General features: G+C 40.3%; 1 protein-coding gene across 1 annotated transcript in view; it reads right to left on the bottom strand.

Moving 5' to 3' along the window:
* Nucleotides 1-18,163, bottom strand: part of Kif24 (kinesin family member 24) — a 64,181-nt gene that overhangs the window by 34,377 nt on the left and 11,641 nt on the right. Inside the window, exons 2-3 of the mRNA XM_052715434.1 lie at nt 10,305-10,943; nt 5,755-5,938 (exon numbers count right to left, since the gene is read on the bottom strand). Coding sequence (XP_052571394.1) covers nt 5,755-5,938; nt 10,305-10,918 — 798 coding nt within the window. The 5' untranslated portion in view covers nt 10,919-10,943. The remainder of the gene's footprint in view (nt 1-5,754; nt 5,939-10,304; nt 10,944-18,163) is intronic.

The following is an 18,163-nucleotide window of genomic DNA, read 5'->3' as shown; positions in this document are numbered from 1 at the left end:
AGTTCAGTTGGTAGAATGCTTGCCTAACATGCACGAAACCCTAGGGTCAGTTCCTAATACAGAGTAAAAGCAGGGGCAGTTGCACATGCCTATAATCCCAGCACTTAGGAGGTGGAACCAAAAGGATCAGGAGTTCAAGGTCACCTCAGGTATACAACCAGTTCAAGACCGCCATAAGCTGTGTGTCTGTGTGTGTAGTGGGGGTGGGTGGGAGTTGTACACATGTAAGTGTGCATACAGAGGCCAGAGGAGGACTTCAGGTGTCTACACCTATCACTCTTCACCTTATTGCCTCGTGACAGTTTCACACTGAACTAAAAGCCTGCATTTCTGGGCTGGATGACCAATGAGCTACTGGTATCTGCCTGTCAGCACGGCCAGTGATGAGGTTATGAACACACAGTCACGTCCGGCTTTTTACTCAGGTCCTCAGGCGTGCCCAGAAAGCACAATTACTCAGAGTCATCTCCTTGGCTCTGGCAGTAATTGCATTCACATTTTTGTTTGTTAATTTTTAATCAGTACACAAAACAATAGTTTCATTATGTCATTTTTCAACAATTGTTTTCTTAAATGAAAGGTTATATTTTAATTTAAATAAAAGGATTTGAATGAATTAAATTCAGAGAGGAACAAACTTTTGAGGCATGAGTAGAAACCTGCATCTGTTTTCTATGTGAAACAGTTTGTTACACAGTGAGGGGCAAACAACACACTGTATCAAAATTTCGCTGGGATAAAGAGAAGTCAGAACCACGTGAGATGTCAAGCGTATCACTTTCCATTCAAAACAGACATTGCAGTATACACAAAGGGCTACTCAACAATTAGCACAATCTAATTCCAGAACAAATTTGCCCTCTCCAAAAGAAACTCGCACATGTCCTCAGTGAATCCCCAGCTGTTTTTCAGCATCATTTTTTATATCCTCCTCCCTCTCTTCCTTCTCCCATCTCCCTGTATCCACCTTTAATAGGAGGCACCTTTCTGTCTTCATGCCTTCTCCTCTTTCCTTAAAAACCTCTTCTCCCCATCCCATGGCCCCCCTCTTAGTATGATCTACATTCGTACCCCCAGGTACACACATATAAAAATTAAAAGCTAAGATGTCTATAAGAGAGAAGATGGAACACTCACTTCAGCAGAACATATACTAAAATTACAAGAGAATATGTGCTACCTGTCTTTCTGAGTCTGGGTTACCACATTAATATATTTTCCAGGGTCATTCATTCCCCTGCTTTTACAGTTAAATATGAGACCAAAGAAAGTGATCAAAATATACATATTCAACATCTAAGCCAGGAGGTGGTGTCGCAAGCCATTGATCCCAGCACTGGAGAGGCAGAGGCAGGTTCTGTGAGTTCAAGGCCAGCCTGGTCTATAGAGTGAGTTCTAGGACAGCCAGGGCTATACAGAAACCCTGTTTCAAAAAAGAAAAGCATAAATCATTGATAATATTTGAAATGTGGAAAACAACAGGAAGAAAACCAAACTGTCTGTGAATCTTTGTACTCAGAGATAGCTCTTGTTAACTTTTTAAGCTATACAGTACAATTTTTTTTCATTTAAATAACTGGAACGAAGCCAGGAATAGTGCACACATACATAATTCCAGCACTGGAGACACTGAGGCAGGAGGATCACAAGTTAGTACCAGCTACATAATGAGGCTCTGTCTTCAACCAACCAACCAGGGCCAGGTGTGACGGCACGAGTTTTTAATCCTAGCACTTGGAAGGGACAGGTAAGCAAGATCTCTGTGAGTGTGAGGCCAGTTTGCGCTACAATGAGCTTTAGTCCAGCCAGGGCTACATGGTAAGAAAGATACTGTCTCATCCACTACTCACCTCTCCCTAAAAACCCAACCAATGAACCACAACAAGTGCCCTTCTGGAGAAGAACGTGTATTCCTTTTTGTCTCATGAAATTAAAGACAGAGCCCTGTCGGCATGGTGGCGCACACCTTTAATCCCAGCACTTGGGAGGGAGATGCTGGCAGATCTGTGAGTTCCAGGTCAGCCTGATCTACAGAGTGAGTTCCAAGCCAGCCAGGGCTACAGAGTGAGACTCTGAGGGCTTTTGCTGATATGGTAAATCCTAGAGTCCCTGTACAGACTTATTTTTACTGATGTATATGAGCGTTTACTGTATGTGTGGGTGCTCATGAAAGCCAGAAGAAGGGGGTGTCAGATCCCCTGGAACTGGATTTATAGACGGCTGCGAATTGCCTGACACAGGTGCTGGGACTGAACTCAAATCCGCAGTGAGTGCTCTTACCCACCTAGTCAACTACCTAGAGCCCTGTAAAAATCTAAATGAAGGGCCAGGCAGTGGTGGCGCTAGCCTTTAATCCCAGCACTCGGGAGGCAGAGGCAGGAGGATCTCAGTGAGTTCCAGGCTAGTCTGGTCTACAAATCGAGTTCCAGGACAGCCAGAACTGTTACACAGAGAAACTGTCTCAAAAAACAAAACAAAACCAAAACCGACCAATCTAAAAGGACTAGCTAAGCACTGTAGTACATGCCTGTAATCTCAGAACCTGAGCTGCCAAGGCAAGAGGATCACAAGCATATATAGCCTGGGCTTCAAGAAAGAAATTCCAAGCCAGCACACTAGATAGTGATATAGTCCCTCAATAAATATATAAATAAATACTTTTTTTAAAATTGGAAAGTAGGGCAGAGCTTGGGATGCAGCACAGTGGTAAAATATTTTCCTAGCATAGGTGAGGCCCTAAATTGAATTTCCAGTATTTGGCGGGGGTGGGGTTGGGGGTGTAAAAGTAAAATAAAAAAAGAAAATAGATCAAAAAGAAATAATTTGGAAAGGAAAATACTTTTGTTTTCACTTATCGTGCTTGTTTAAAATTTTTAATGGCTAAGTGGCAGACATACTGATTTAAAAAGACAGGTTATTTAACTACATATACATATTTTCTGTTTACTCCCTGAATAAGTTTCAAAATAAAACTTAAAGAATCTAGGATTCCTTTCATTTAGAAGCAAGTTCGATACAGACTTCTTTTTAAGGAAGGAAAAAAAAAAGAGAGGATGTAAGTCCTTCCAATATTTTTATATCATAGCATTGGCAGGTAAGGACTTTGACCTATGAGATCAAAGGTCCAAAGTTCAACAGCAGAGAAAATACCATGGAATCTATGGGTATTCAATAAATATTGATCAATGGCAATGACAAAGAAGTAAGGTTATTGTGTTTGGGGATAATGGAAAAATACAAAAGATAATATGATGCCTCCTGAAGGGAATTACTGTGACTGAAGCATCATTAAGGAAGCCTTGGGTAGATGGTGATTGGACAGAGCTATTACTCTGGCTATAGTAGCCCTGGAACTAACTAGCTTTACAACTAATTGGTCATTTAGACTATCTTCAAAGTAAGTATCTCCCACTGAAACCTAATAGACTATGCATTGATCAACAATCGATGAAGCTGTTAAAATGATTGGGTTGGCTGTATAGTGGCCTAGTAATTTATTGCCCATAGAAAGACTATTGGATTACTCTAAATGTCACTGTGAAACTCAATTTTTGGAAGAACAATGTAAGTTTGAAAGAAGGGGTATTTTCAACAATTTAACTTCAGTGCTAAAGAATTTACTGCAATAGAATAATATCCTGGCTGACTAAGGTGAATTGCTAGCACATCCCATTAATCACCACATTTTTTCTTGTTACCAGTCACTGGGTTTTGCAAGAGAACAAGAGAACCAACATTCAATATGAATGTTTATGGAGGCAGACTCTTTTAAGAAGGCAATCCATAGTAACAGAAACTCCAAGTTCCAAAATCCTTGTGTGTATGCACAGGTGTACACATCTATGCTGCACACGGAAAGGCCAGAGATTGATATTGGGAGTCTGTCACTCCGAATCCAATTTTTTGAACAGGATATTTCACTAAACCTGAGGTTCATCAATTAACTAGACCAGCCAGAAAGCCGATCTCTTGTTTCCAACTCCCAGAGCTGGGGTTACAGCTATCTGCCACAATGCCCAACTTCTTATGTGGGCGCTCGGGGTCTGAACTCAGCTCCTTACACTTGTGCAGCCAGTACTGACCACTGAGCCATATCCTTAGCCCCTAAGATTCCAAAATCTTAACATACTATAGATTGTATAACTTTCTCTCATTTGTGGTGTTCGTTGCTTCTCTGAGAATTGGTGCAAGGGTACCTGCTAGCTTAGAATAAGTTCTTTTCAACATCAAACTTTTTTTAATAGACAGTTTGAAATTTTTAACATGTCTGAACAGTACTTTATTAAACTCTTACATGTTAAATGTGAAAACATATCCCTAACAACGTATTAGCCATAATTAAATACAAGACTCATACTCAAGAGCTGGACATAATGGTACTTGCTGTAACAGCACTCAGGATGCTCCATCAGAAAAATCATGAGTCCAGGGCTAGCTGGAGCTATACAGCAAGTTTCAGGCCAGCCTGGACTACAGAGTCAACCCTGCCCTCAACAAAACTCTCACTCAGTAGAGCGATAAGTTGACATTGCATGCTGAGCATGGAAAGCACATGCCTGTAATCCCGGTACACAGGAGACAGAGGCAGGAGGACAATTGCAAGTTCAAGTCTTGACTGGTGGACCTATCAAATTCAAGGCCAACCAGGGCTGCAGGGTGAGGTTTCGTTTAAAAAACAAACAAGAGCTCAGCTGACACATGCCTTTATGCCCAGCACTGGGGAGGAAGAGGCAGGCAGCTCTTTGTGAGTTAAGGCCATCCTGGGCTACACAGCAAGTTCCAGGGCAGCCAGGACTACATAGTGAGATCCTGACTAAAAAACAAAGAACAAGAGAAAAAAGAAAAAGAAAAGAAAGAAACCAAAAAAACAGCTGGGCAGTGCTGGCACACACTTTTATCCCAGTACTCAGGAGGTAGAAGAAAGTGGATCTCTGTGAGTTAAGGCCAGCCTGATCTACAGAGCAAGTTCCAGGACAGCCTGGCTGTTACACAGAAAAACCCTGCCTCGAAAACAAAATAAAACAAAACAAAAGAAATCAAAAAGTTCACATTGCATGATGTAGGGGAAAAAGGAAGCCAAGTTTGTGATGTCTAGCAACTGGACATCAACAGTTACTTATTTAAACTCTTTATTCTCTCATCTCTACGCTTGATTTTACTAAATATGTATAATTAAACTCACGTAAATGGGCTGGAGAGATGGCTCAGTGGTTAAGAGCACTGGCTGCTCTTGCAGAGGACCTGGGTTCAATTCCCAGCATCCACATGGCAGCTCACAACTGTCTGTAACCTCAGTTTTAGAGGACCCAACACCCTCACAAGGACATATATGTAGGCAAAACACCAATGCTCATTAAAAATATATATAAAGAAAGAGAAAAATTAACACAAACATGCTAAGTGAATATATGGTAGAGCTTCATTGCATAATGCAGGAATTATGGTTTGCCAACTATGTATATCATAATTGCACTACATTTTTAAAGACTGCAGGCCTAAAGTATCAATAATTCAGAATAGAAATCAAGAACTAGGCACAGTGGCACAGGCCACTAATCCCAGCATTTGGGAAGTAGAGGCAGCCGGATCTCTTTGAGTTTTAGCTGAGGTGAGATACTGTCTCCAAATAAACAAACATTGAAAAATCAATACCTGAACCACAAACTGAATTTTAGAACAATCATTTAAACATAAAGCAGAAAACTGATATTCTTGATAATATTAGGTTGAAACACAGTAAGTAAAAGATCTTACCTGAAGAATATATTGTGTGAGGTCAACTGCTTCTTTTTTTTCATGTACAAGCAGAGTTTCTTTATCTTCTACAGTAATAATGTTAACTTCTCCACGACGTACTTCCCTTACACCTAACGGCCGTTTTCGAACACAAACTCTGATTTTCTCCATTTCAGTCCAAGGATTCTCTGAGGTGATCTGTCTGATATATGTTTACAAATCGACTTTAATTTTTAACAGAAGGATTCAATTACTTAAATAGTCAAAGTATCAGCACATTTTGAGTATATTTAATATAATTATTTTGGGGTTTTTGGTTGGTTGGTTGGGTTGTTGGTTTTGTTTTTAAGACAGGGTTTCAGGGCTGGAGAAATGGCTCAGAGGTTAAGAGCACTGACTGCACTTCCAGAGGTCCTGAGTTCAATTCCCAGCAACCACATGGTGACTCACAACCATCTGTAAAGACAGGGTTTCACTTTGTAGCTCAAGCTGGTCTAGAACTTGCTATGTAGCCCAGGCTGGCCCAAACTTTCTTCCCTAGCCTCCCAAGTGCTGGGACTACAGGTGTGTACCATCAAACTCAAGTTTTGAGACAGGGTCTTGCTATGGTAGTGCAGGCTAGCTTGGATCTCCTGTTTCTCTTGCCCTCACCTCCTGTGTGCTGGGATTATAGGCCTATACCACCATGCCGAGCTCACTTAAACAATCCCATATTAAATGTCAGCAAAGAGGAAGTTTTTACTGGCAAACCTCTGGTTTTCATCTCTGACCAACACCATCTCACTCTTTGGCCTACCCCCCCTACAAAAAAAAAAAAAAAGAAAGAAAGAAGAAAAGAAAGAAACAGGCTAGTAACCAAACTCTCAGTTAGCTCTAAGACTCGTGTGTTTGGCTTCTAAGCGTGGTCTCCTAGTGCTCTTCGTGCTCCCAAACTCCAGTTGGTCATTCATCAAAATCTATCCGTATGCTGCTACTAAGACTCCAAGGCCTTCCCAAGACCCAAATCTTGCACACGTAACTTTTTTCTTGTCCATTAATCTAAATTCTTTTTTGGGGTGTGTGTGTGTGTGTGTGTGTGTGTGTGTGTGTGTGTGTGTGTATGTGTGAACAGATTCTCTTAGAAAGCAGGCTGGGATCCTAGGCATATGGTGTGTGTGTGTGTGTGTGTGTGTGTGTGTGTGTGTGTGTGTGTGTGTGTACAGATTCTCTTGGAAAGCAGGCTGGGATCCTAGGCATATGGGGCGTGTGTGTGTGTGTGTGTGTGTGTGTGTGTGTGTGTGTGTGTGTGTGTGTATGACACAACAGCTCTTAGAAAGCAGCTGGGATCCCAGGCAGATGCCCCCAGACTTTATCTGGGGAGCAAATCCAAGGTTCTGTGCACGCTAAGGAAGCACTCTACCAACTGAAAGACATCCCCAGACCTTCTATCCTTTTTTTTTTCTTTTTCTTTTTTTTTTATCCTACTGGTTTACTAAGTGTTTCAAATTAGGTGGTGAGTTTCAATGTACTTTTCCTCCTGTTCCTCATAGATATACTCAGCCTCTCCCTGTTCCTTTTTCTTTCTTTCTTTCCGTGTGTGTGTGTGTGTGTGTGTGTGTGTGTGTGTGTGTGTGTGTGTGTGTGTGTGTAGGCCAGGGGACAGCCTTAGGTGTCGTTTCTCCTCAGGATCTGTCCACCCTGTTTTCTGAGACAGAATTTTTCACTAGGGCAAGCATCAGGGATGCACCTGTCTCTATGCCTCAGTGCTGGGATTACAAGCGTGAATCACCACACTGGCTTTAACATGTGTGCTGGGGATCGAACTTGTCCTTACATTTGCATGGCATGCATCTTATCAACTGAGCTATCTTCCCAGGCCCCTGACCTCTTTTTTTGCCCCACTCTGATATGAACTCATTCATTAGAATATAACTTCTCAGAACATCTTTATGACTGGTCCTGTCCACTACTACCTCAATCTCCTATTCAATATATTCTTTCAGCTGGTTTCAACACCCAGCATCTGAAGGACTACTCCTTGAGTCAGGGATACAAAACTAATGAGGTTTATTTGCTGAGCCTCATGTGGTATACATATCTAAGAACTATCCACTTACACAGAAACTTCTCTAAAACTAGGCTGAAAGAAAACAAGATCCATTTTCCCTCTTATTTTATTTTCATAAAAATCTTATTTTCATAAGGTTTTTGAAAACAGGTTTTTTTTTTTTTTTAAATCAGGATTAATAGTTTTGGTCTATGTAAAGGAATGCATTAGCAAGACAAATTGTTCCCTTCTTTACCCTTTAAAATTTGACAGCCCCTTACAAAAACTTGGAAAATAGATTTTACAAAAAATCTAATACAAAATTATATAGTGATATAATTGCTTCATATAAATTCTGATTTTCTGAGCCTTCCAACTGGCTGAAAAATTATTTTTTTTTTCTTGCCAGAATCTAAATTAGTTTTTTTTTTTGTTTTGTTTTGTTTTTTTTGTTTTTTTTGTTTTTCGAGACAGGGTTTCTCTGTGTAGCTTTGCGCCTTTCCTGGAACTCACTTGGTAGTCCAGGCTGGCCTCGAACTCACAGAGATCCGCCTGGCTCTGCCTCCCGAGTGCTGGGATTAAAGGCGTGCGCCACCACCGCCCGGCCTAAATTAGTTTTTACAACAAACAAACAAAATTTCCAATAAATCATAGTGCATGATTTTAAGACATCTTAAAGCGCGTTTTATTATTTTAATTAAAATATGAGACTAATACATCATTTGAGGCCTGACATTTGATGATGAGCATATGGGGATTTATTTTCTCTTCTTTTGCATATATGCTTAATTTTTCACAAGAAAAAGGAAACTATTTTAACTTATTATTTTGGAATCTACTTTTTGGTTTCATATTATCTGTTCCTTTATAAAATCTACTTTTTTGTTTTATGTTTTACTCTAATCCACTATTTTAACAGGGTTTTGGGTCAAAATCTCCAGACATTTAGCATTAATAACCTAATCATAGGAATCTAATCAAAGAGGACAGAAAATGCTTAGTCCTTTTTATTTTTGTTAGGCTTGGAGACAAGTTCTTGCAATGTGGCCTGAGCATCCACAGTGCTAGGATTGCACATTACCACTAGGCCCAGCCAGTCATTTTTTAGAGTTGTGAGGGAATTCCAGGATGAGTCACATGGACAAAAAGCTTGTGGTTTGTGGTTTTTAAGTTCAAAAGGCAAAAAGGAAAGTGCTCTTTTTCTAGTGGGTACCTCTTGGTTCATTTGTTTTGGAGATAGGGTCTTTCTATGTGGCCAAGGCTGGCTGGAGCTCCTCAGCCTCTTGTCTGTCTTGTGAGTGCTGCCTTGCTGGGGTGCCCCACCATGCCTGGCACAAATGGTTATGTTTGTCTGTCATCTCTTACCTAACATCTAAGAGCCTCCAGATAACTTAATTATCTTCATACCTAGAGTCAGACATCACAGCTATTACTTAATATTTGTAAGGTAAATATAATGGCAATATTTACACTGAAATATACATTCTAAGTCATGATGTGTTAAGCAGTGGAAAGCAGTATTTTTATAAATAATTCTAATTTATATTTTCCTGTGTTCAATAAAAGACTAAAATAGTTTTTAAAAAGTTCACTCTTTCACCTTTCATATTTACAATCTATAGTTAAAGAAGAAAATAGCACTAAATCCTCTGTGCTCTGCTAGAACAAGAATTTCAAATTACTATAGTACTTTCACCTATAAAACTAAATCACCTTGGAGTGGGAGAGATGGCGCAGTGGTTAAGAGCACTGGCTGCTCTATCAGAGGACCCAGGTTCAATTCCCTGCACCCACATGTGGCTCAGGAGTTATTTGCCTGTAACTTCACACCCAGAGTATTTGACATGCTCTTCTAGCCTGCACGGGTAGCAGACACACATGTAGTGCAGAGTCATGCATGTAGGCAAAACATTCACACAAATAAAATTTTAAAAACCTAAATCAACTAGTTTGGGAGAATAAAAAAAGTACTCTGGTACTTTAGCCAATATAAGATCAGAGGTAAATACTTAATCTTGCCACAGGAGGTGGTGGTACATGTCTTAATCCTAGCACTCAAAGCAGAGACAGGAAATCTTGGTGAGTTTGAGGCCAGCCTGGTCTACAGAGTGAGTTCCAGGACAGCTAGGGCTACACAGAGAAACCCTGTCTCAAAAACAAATAAACAAATCATGTGAATTGTGTGATTTTTTTTCCATTGTAGAAGACCAGTTAACTACTTTGCTTTCGTGAATATACTAGGTTTATCAAGTTACACTACAGTAAGTAACATAATAGGTCTGCTAGAGGACGGACAACAGACTCTAGTAAGTAGCAGCTGTTTGTTTGATGTACATGAAATATATCAGCTTTTTGCTATCTGGAAAGTTCCAGTTCCTCATTATTCTGTCTCTACCCATTTACTTAAATTATTAATGCAAAACTTGTTCACTATCATTCATATGTTACAGTCATTTACTAGGAATAGAGTACTTGCACTTCTCTAGTCACGAAGGAGAGATTTGTCTTTGCCTCTCCCAAAAATGTAAAAATAAATTATTACCTGACACAAGAACTCGGGATTCCATAGTTATAGCCCGAAACATGAGAGACTCTTTGAATAACAGGAATGTCACTATTTCCTAGTTTTGGAGAGAAGTAATTTGATGAAAAGAGCGGAATGCTGGTTTCTGTCTGCATGTAAACACCAGCAGCAGAGGCATTCAGGGCTCTTATTTTTGTCTGGTCCTGGGACTCGTCAGGTAGCATGGGTCCCAGCACGTTCAGGTAAGTGGCCTTCTGCTCCTCTACAGACAAGTCTGATACGTCACATATTTCATTGCTGGCCGTTCTGGCTTTGCTATCAGCAGGAGAATCAAAATGCAGTTGTCTTCGGGGGCCAGATCTGAATTCCCGAGGCTTGGTGTATAGGTTGCTTGTCTGAAGAGGATGCTCTGGGCTACTGAGGGCTTTATCTTCCTCCTGCATAATCTTAATGATTTTGATAAGTTGGAAAAGACGTTTGCGGTCGTTCATGTCATGGACTCCCAATCTGGAGTAGTCCTTCATTGTAACCTTTGCTAATTCATCTATTTTCTGGAGGCCAAGTGCAGTAAAATGAGGATAATACTGTGCAAGTTCAGCTTCACAAAGACATTCATATAACCAGGACGCCATTTTTGTGACTAGATTTATATGAACTCTGAAGAAAAAGAGAAAAAGAAGTCATCTATATAAAGGAAACAGAATATATTCCTTTACAAATTAAAAGATAGACAAATATGCAGGAAAATGTTTATCATCTCAAGTTTCCTAGGTATGTTTCTTCTGAAATGATTAAACAGCAGAGTTTATAAGCAAAGCTGTTTTATATATAGCATATGAACAGTTGTAATTTGTTCATCTGTTTAACAATGTTTCCTAATCACATATTTAAGTAAATATGTGGACACAGACATAACATAAACAACTTACTTATTGCTTGGGAGTTCCTTCTAACTTTGCAGTGTCTGCTTTGAATGCAGGTAACACTGCTGAAATCTTGTTCTCAACCACTGATTGGAGCAGGACTAATTTTAGATGTTCAACTCAATGTCAAGGCATGTTGCACAACTGTTTCCTATGATTAATGAGCAAGGCTAAGAAGTCTTTCAGAATAGAAAGCAGAATAAAGTAGCGACCACAAGGATAATGAGCTAACACAGCTCAGAGAAAACTGCATTTTTATCTGCTATGTATTGGTAAGTTAGATAGAAGTAAAAACAACCAATTCAGAATCAACTCATTCAGTATTTCACATAATTCTAAAAGGAAGTCACAGATGTCTACCTGAACAGAATATCAATCAAATAATTTTCCTAGGAAATTAATACTCCAGTCACAACTTTGAATGACTACACAATAAAACACTTAAAAATCCAGAAATTTAATTAAACACTAACAAGTGAAGTAGTAATAATACAAAATCTTTGTCTATTATAAATCAGAATTCTGAGTAGTTCTCTATTTTCCTGTTAATCAAGCTCAAGTTCCTAAGATTAAAAAGAACTTTAAATTGCTTTTAAAATATGTAATCAATATTTTAAATGTGAGTGTACATGTGGGCGTGCGTGAACATGACTGCAGTGTCAGAAAAGGGTGCTGGATCCCTGGTGATGGAGCGCTACAGTTGGAAAAGGGGTCTCCCCTTTTCAAACAGTACAAACGGTTAGCCACTGACCTGTCTCCTCAGCCTCTGTTCTGGTCGGTTTGGAGAGGAGTTTCTCTGTGTAGCCTTAGCCATCCTGGAACTCTCTGTAGACCAAGCTGGCCTCGAACTCACAGAGATCCATCTGCCTCTGCCTGTCGTGTGCTGGGATTAAAGGCAGCCACCATCCAGCCTGGTTTTTTTGTTTGTTTTTGTATAGCCAGTATACCTGAGGCTGGTCTGGAGTTTACTACTGTCCAGGTTGGCCTCAAACTTGTGGTAATCCTCTTGCCTTGGCCTCCCAATCTCAGGATTACAAACAGGAACCACCATGCCTGGCTTTTTAAAAAAATTTGTAAATTATTATTTATTTTATATGTGTGAACGTGTTCTCTGTATGTATATCTGTGCACCACCTGTGTGCCTAGTGTCCACAAAGGCCAGAAGAGGGCAATAGATCCCTTGGGACTAAAAGTTACAGACTGGAGTTGTGAGCTGCCAGGTGGGTCTTGGAATCGAACCCAAGTCCTTAGCAAGAGTGGCCAGTGCTCTTCACTGTGGGCCATCTCTACAGCCCCTCATATTTTCTTTTTCAAAATGGGTTGATACTTCAGAGTTTTCAAAACTCAATTAATTATTGAAAAGTTGCTTTCATTTTAATTGATTTTTGTCTTTTCTCAGAGAAACAGTGTATGTGTATGTGTGCGTGAGCGTTAAGGACAGCATAACAAGGACAACCAAGGAGCTCCAAATAACTAAATTTGGAGAAAATACTATTTAAGCAAAACAAAAGACCAAAGGGTCCAAGTAACACATCCTAAACTGACTCTGATATCGTCTGTTAGTGATAGGTTTCCCCCTCTGCAAAAGCCCACAAAAGTTTTACAGTCCTTTCCTCAAGAGTGAAGTATATTTCTTCCCCACATTGCATCTAGAATGGCTTTCTAATTTCTTTTGGGCAATAGAATACAGTGAAATAGACTGCCATGCCTAGGTCTAGAGACCCATCATAGCTTTTACTGTTGTGAGAATTCTACTACCATGTGAAGAAGTTTAGCCAATAGCCCAAGGCTACTACTACTACTTTTATGGCCAAAAACAGATGTGCAAGAGAAGCCGTCTAAACTATCCAACTGGAGCGATGCCACTAGATCTCAACCTTCCAAATGCTGCGACCCTTTAACACAGTTCCTCATGTTGTGGTGACCCCCAACCATAAAATTATTTTCACTGCTACTTCATAATGTAAATACCTGTGTTTTCCGATAGTTTTAGGTGACCCCGTAAAAAGGTGGTTTGACCTTCCCACAGCCACAGGAATGACTCCAGGTAAGATCAAGTAAAGAACTATTAACAAAGCTCAGCCCAAATAACCGACTTACAGAGCTTTAAACAAATAAAAGGGCAATTGTTTTGAGCCACCAAGTTTGGGGCTAGATTGTTATATAACAATGATTACAATTTCACTTCTGAAACTTTGCCCTTTTTTGTTACAATTTTATGTGCAAATTTAGGAGCTATTTTAGGTTCACAGAAAAACTGAGTAGAAAATAGATTTGTCAAATAGCCTGTCTCCCACATGTACTCTTTTCCTTACTAATAAACCTACATTGATAAAGAATCATTACTCAAAGTCTACAGCTTACACTGGAGTTCTTACCTAGGACTACAGAACTTATGAAATTGGATAGATAGTTCATGTATCCTCTATTTAAATAAAACATGGACTAGTTTGATTGCCCTAAAAATCCTGGGTTCTGTCTACTAACCCTTCCCATCCATCTATCCAATGGTGACTAATGATCTCTTTGTCTGAGAGGTATGGTTGAGGCAGGGTCTCACTGTGTAGCACTGGCTGTCCTGAAACCCACTACTGAAGATTAGGCTGGCCTTCAACTCACTGAAGCCTACCACTGCCTCCCCAAGTGTTGGGATTAAAGGTGTAAACCCCATACCTGCCCAATGATCTTTTTACTGCTTCCACGTGGCTTTTCTAGAATGTCACACAGTTGGGAGCATGAAGAATGTCAGCTTTTAGACTGGCTTTTTCATTTTATAATTTAAATTTCCTTCAAGTCTTTTTATGGCTTATTAGCTCATTTCTTTTCACTGCTGAAGCCCATTTCCCATGTGAATGTGCCCTGGTTTATTTACTTGTTCACTTAATGAAGGGCATCTTAGAAGCTTACAGATTGGGCAATTATGAAAAAAGCTTCTATAAACACCTATGCAGTTTTTACATGGACATACCAAGGTGCATGATTACTGCACTGTAGGATAAGACATGCTTAGTTTTCTAAGAAATGTCAACCTCCCTCCTAAAGTGGCATACTATCTTCATTCCTATAAGCAATGACTGAGAATGAATTGCTTCTCATCATTTGTCATTATGTGCTACACTCATCCTTTCGACAGCTCAAGAGCTTTCCCCAAAATGAGATTTTTCATCTCGAGACTTTTTTTCCTATCATTTTACCCCAACACCTTATACAGTATCAAAACTAAACCATCAATCCCTTTATTACTATTTTTTTTTCCTCCCTAGAATACCTGGCTTTGCTAGAAGGAGAGGGAATACATGGTACTCTGTGCTTCAGTAACCATAACAGCAGCTATATTTATTGAGCATTTAATACATACCAGACACTGTCTGGGCATTGTATCTCCATACAATCCTATAAAGGAGGTAAGAGTGTAACAAGTTACAATCACTCAATGTTTCAGAAACTCACTTTTTTTTTTTTTTTTTTTTTTTTTTGGTTTTTCGAGACAGGGTTTCTCTGTGTAGCTTTGCGCCTTTCCTGGAACTCACTTGGTAGTCCAGGCTGGCCTCGAACTCACAGAGATCCGCCTGGCTCTGCCTCCCGAGTGCTGGGATTAAAGGCGTGCGCCACCACCGCCCGGCCAGAAACTCACTTTTTTAAACTGTAAATTAGGAATGCCATAGGAGCTGAGCATCTGAAATGCCAACACTGAGGCAAGGGGAATCATCACCGCAAGTTCAAAGCCAGCCTGGGCTATGAGACTCTATTTTTGGTTTGTTTGTTTAAAAAGACATTTGGGACCTAGGTAGACAGCTCAGTCAGTAAAGTGTCTCACTTGATTGAAGAACTGAATTTGATCCCCCTTTAAAAAAAAAAGCCAAGTGTGGTAGTGTTTGACTATAATGTCAGTGCTGGGGAGGAAACAGGAGGCTCTCTGGAACTCACTGGCCAGCCAAACTGAATCTCAAAGTTCCAGATTCAATAAAAGATCCTGTGCCAGATAGAGCTCTGTCTCAAAAATGAAAGAAAAGAAAAGCTGGAGAGCAACCGAGGGAGACACTCACTGTTCATGTGTATGTGCGCCTCCCTCCACCCCTCAGTATCTGCTTGGTAGTGTAGACCTGTAATCCACGCACCTGGGAGGCTGACACAGGACTGACTGCCTTGAGTTTGAGGTCGGTCCCAGCAACAAAGCTATGTAGAAAGTTTGCAGTCAGTTTGGACTACATAATGACACCATGCCTCAAGACACTGAAGGAGAAAAAAAGGCAATGGAACCCCCAAATTCTTCATGAATATGGAAATACCTGTAAGGGTTGGGGGGGAAAGCTCAGTTTGTACTATGCTTGACTAACATGCATAAAACCCAGGTTTGCTCCCAGGCATTGCAAAACTCTAGGCATGGTAACACGTACTTACAATTCTAGCACTTGGAAGGTAGAGGCAGGCAGGCAGAAGTTCAAGACATTCTTGGTTACAGAGCAAGTCTGAGGCCTGCCTGAGTGACAGACAGACAAACAAGCCCAGCATAATGACTGGGACACATTCAGTGTTCCATATTTAATAAGTGCTGGCAGTAATTACCACTGCTGTTGTTATTTCTGCCTCTCTCCTATCCTCACCACCTAGCACAGAACCGAGAACAGAACTTACTCTACCTTCAGAGTTTTGGTTTAAGCAAGTTCTAAACATCTGTACTCTCTAGTTGCCTCAGCTTACCCACGGGAACAGACTGTAAGTGCTATGCACAAGTTGTGCAAGAGTCTGTATTTTTGCACACCAATTCCCTTGGTGCCATACCAAACATTTCTCAGTTCAATTCAGATAACCACAGCCTCCACTACATTCCTAATAAGTAAATGAGACTAAAATATTAATTTTGAAAGCCTTGAATAACCTATAATATCACGGGAAGAGAAAAATGTAATAATTTTTTAAATAGCAGTAATTTGAACATGCAGATTAAGTAGCCAAGGTCATGGGTCTAACACAGCTGCAGCCATCCCACCTTTCTGGGCACTACAGTTGGCCTACGTTCCTTTGTTTTCAAACTCAACATGCTTCTCCATAATCATAGTCCATTTTACAAAGGTTTATCCCCTCCTTTAACTCCTGAAATAAGTATCAGACTCACTCCTGCAACTTCAAACAAAAGACATTTGAACTACCACTGAGGCACAAAAAAACAAAATAAACTCCCAGATTTGGGGGATAGATGCACTGAAAATTTTGCTCAGATGATAATTTTACTTTACTGATCTATCTCTGTCAAAAAGACAAATGTAAAGACTGTGGAGGGATATCAGCAGGAGGGTGCATGCTTAGTGTGAGCAAGGCCCTGGGCTCTGGAGGTAACTGTTCAAAAGTTAAGAGTGACTGCTGTTCAGGCAATAAAGTTCATAGGCCTGGAGTTCAGATCCCAGCCCCACATAACAAACTGGGCAACCTGCAAATACCTATAATTCCAGTTCTGAGGCATTTGATGTCTTCTGGCCTCTGTTCACCACAGGTACACGCATATGCACAAATATGCACACATATCACAATATGTGCACATAGAAGTAAACTATTACATAGCAATAAGTGTTGGTAGCTACTGCCTTTTCTAATGTGATTTGTACCACATATCACTCACACAGATGCACACATACATATAAAAATAAATTTTTATAGCTGGGTGGTGGTGGCACATGCCTTTAATCCCAGCACTCTGGAGGCAGAGGCAGGCGGATCTCTGTGAGTTTGAGGCCAGCCTGGTCTATAGAGCTAGTTCCATGACAGCCGAGGCTATACAAAGAAACCATGTCTTGAAAAACAAACAATAAATATATACAAATTTTTGTAAGCAAATTTACTACCCAGCAATTCTAACTCTAGAAACATCCTACAGCTACTGTGTACAAATATAAAATGACAGAAGTACAAAGTCATTATATCACTGTTGGTAATAGCAAAGAACGGAGACTCGTTAAATAAATTACAGTTGTCTTTCAAGTGGAATAATACTATGAAGCAATTAGAAAACTAAATTCTCCAATATTTACTGAAGAAAAAGAAAGCTTTCCAATATATAGCTAAATGACTAAAGCAAGGTACAGAATAGTTCATAAAGGCATCATTTGTTAAAGAGAAAGTTAATTGATCCAAAACAGCACTATATCTTTGCTTATCGGGCATAAATATCCTTGGCAGGTTGCATGAGTAATGGCCGTAGTCTCTTGCCGGGAGGGAATGGGTAGTAATAGTGGGCAATCAGAGAAGTAGACTAGTAGATAGCAACAAATGTTGTTGGTAGCTATTGTCTTTCCTATTGTGATTTGTAGTCCACTGATGTCTCCATTACTCATTAAGACCTAGAACACTGTTGTGCTTGTGCTTAATTCTGAAATTATTTAAAAAATTTTAGCCTGGCGGTGGTGGCGCACGCCTTTAATCAAGTGGCAGAGGCAGGCGGATCTTTGTGAGTTCGAGGCCAGCCTAGGCTACAGAGTGAGTTCCAGGAAAGGCGCAAAGCTACAGAGACCCTGTCTCAAAAAAACCAAAAAAAAAAAATTATGTGTATTACTATTTTGCCTGCATGTATATCTGTGCATCATATGTGTGTTCCTGGTGCCCTCAGAGGTCAAAAAAGGTCATCAGATCCCAGGAACTGGAGTTACAGACAGTTGTGAGTCACCACACATGGGTGCTGGAAACTGAATCTGGGTCCTCTCAAGAGCAGCAAATGCTCTTTAATTACTGATGTGTCTCTCCAGCTCCATGATGCCATTACTAATTTTAAAAAAACACGAAGATGCCGGGCGGTGGTGGCGCACGCCTTTAATCCCAGCACTCGGGAGGCAGAGCCAGGCGGATCTCTGTGAGTTCGAGGCCAGCCTGGGCTACCAAGCGAGTTCCAGGAAAGGCACAAAGCTACACAGGGAAACCCTGTCTCGAAAAAACCAAAAAAAAAAAAAACACGAAGACAACATA

The sequence above is a fragment of the Peromyscus californicus genome, unplaced genomic scaffold (assembly GCF_007827085.1).
Source record: "Peromyscus californicus insignis strain IS unplaced genomic scaffold, ASM782708v3 Scaffold_5__1_contigs__length_169319896, whole genome shotgun sequence".
Lineage (NCBI taxonomy): Eukaryota > Metazoa > Chordata > Mammalia > Rodentia > Cricetidae > Peromyscus > Peromyscus californicus.
Note: the sequence above shows the minus strand (reverse complement) of the source record. Positions and strands in the feature narration are given on the sequence as shown.